General features: G+C 46.7%; 1 protein-coding gene across 1 annotated transcript in view; it reads left to right on the top strand.

Moving 5' to 3' along the window:
- Nucleotides 1–268: 268 nt before the first annotated feature.
- Nucleotides 269–1926, top strand: part of LOC105807379 (WASH complex subunit FAM21B-like) — a gene marked incomplete at its 5' end in the record, with an annotated part of 5733 nt that continues 4075 nt past the window's right edge. Inside the window, one exon of the mRNA XM_012640759.1 lies at nt 269–442. Within this exon, the coding sequence (XP_012496213.1) occupies nt 269–442 (174 nt within the window). The remainder of the gene's footprint in view (nt 443–1926) is intronic.

Here is a 1926-nt window from a genome sequence, read left to right as displayed (position 1 = left end):
AATAGTTGCCCTTCTGATTTTGTGGACAATGAAACAGGAGCTCTAGGACCTTAGGTAGTTTGATGCACGTCCAGAAAGTGGCACACTTGGTATTTAAAACTTGCAGTCTTGCTGTGAAGTCTATGTCAAGGCATTCAGGAGAATCTGACTTTGATATTTTAAATTTTTTTTTTTTTAGCGCAAGGCTAGGCTTTAGCGAACATTCAGTGTTTTCTTTGGGTGATATCCATATATTGGAGATTCATACTGCATGGTATTTGTTTTTTAGGAGAAGACTCGGGAACAGAAGGAAGTAGATCTTATTCCTAAAGTGCAGGAGGCTGTGAACTATGGTTTACAAGTATTGGACAGTGCATTCGAGCAGCTCGATATAAAAGCAGGAAACTCAGACTCTGAAGAAGATGATGCTAATGAGCGTGTGGAACTGATCCTTGAACCGAAGGTAAAGACGTTCAGTTTAAATGTTCCCTGTTACACCTGTTAGGTCTTGGGTCCTTTATTTGGGCGCAGGGTTACTAAGTCATGGACTTTACCTCTAGGAGGTAAGTGTGTCACTTAGCAATCTCAGATTGACTCCATCAGAAAGACGTGCTTTACCTGACGTTGGTTGAGCCCTGTGAGGTACGAGGCAGCATGCCAAGTTAGAGGGCGCGCTCCTGCTCTCGAGGTGTGTGTTACTGTCTGGTGGTAGAGAGGAGACATTTGTGAGAGTTACCACGTAAATGCTGTGAGAGAGGAAGGACTTCCAACTGGATGTTGGGGCACAGATGAGATTCGAGTTGGGGTGGCTCATGAGAGGTAGACATCGTTGGGAGCCGAAAGTCTGTAGCTTGTGCTAAGGAAGACTGCAGAAGGATTGAAAGGCGTCTGGCTTGTTTCCCAGTTTGGCTGTTAGAAATAAAGCTGTTGCGACCGTTCACAGCCTGGCTCTTTATTAGCCTTGCAGGCGTTGATTGCTTTGCTAGTACTTTCTCAGGTTGTTAAAGGAGACAGTCGGGGCAACACCGAGTCACTCAGTAGTAAGCACAGAAGTCTGTCATGTTGATTTTGAGAGAGTCTTCATGACACACAGCTATCTTAAGAATTAAACCATGCCACAAAAAGTTGTTCATTTAGCTGTACATTTCTGTTCCACTTGGAGCTTTGCAGAGTCCCACCAAGTGGGGGCAGATCCTTTTACACTTGCTGGCTTGCTTTTTCGCGGTTTGGATTTCCAAGTTAGCAGCGGGCCCTGGGAAGTGTATTGTCTGGGCCACACTTGCTACTTCTGAGTTACATGCCACTTCCTCTTTCATAGGAGGAGTTGGGAGCGCCTTCTGAGTCCCTGGGAAGAGAATTAGTCCAAATTAGCATTGTCTTCTTTACACTCAATTGGTGGCTGTTGTATCTTTAACTGTTAAGGTTAACCCTCGCGGTCTTTCTGTCGTGTGAAGCATCAACGTTCTTCTCCCCTGCACCACTCCCAGGGTCCTTTTGATAGGGAAGAGATATTATGGCCAAAGTGTAGTGCCTCATAGAGGACAAGTCAGCCCCAGAGTGGAGCAGTTTCTTGACCCTACGTTTTTAACAGCACCTAGTGGGCGGGACTGCCAGGAGTAGAGGGCTGACGTGGGCGCATCTCCTGCATGCGCTGTGGTGGTCACCGTCCTCGCTCTGTGTTTTCTCACCTGGTCTGGTTTTACTGACTTCACTTTTCTGAATTCAGCAGTGTTTCACACTGTTCTATTTCTTGAGTGTTTTTTTCTGTCATATAGAGGCTGTCATTAGTCTTTGATCCATTTCTTTAGCCCTTTGCATTCACTGTGGGTACCGCGTGGTTGCCGGTCACTTTTCCCGTGGCTGTGTGCGTGCTCTGTCCCCACCGTCTCCACTGAGATCAGCGTGAACAGACCCACCGGATTCCCTTTGCACCTCATCTGTGAGCTG

Source organism: Propithecus coquereli, unplaced genomic scaffold (assembly GCF_000956105.1).
Source record: "Propithecus coquereli isolate 6110/MARCELLA unplaced genomic scaffold, Pcoq_1.0 Scaffold1567, whole genome shotgun sequence".
Taxonomy (NCBI): Eukaryota; Metazoa; Chordata; class Mammalia; order Primates; family Indriidae; genus Propithecus; species Propithecus coquereli.
The sequence above is the reverse complement of the archived record's forward strand: the minus strand, read 5'-3'. Positions and strand labels throughout refer to the sequence as shown.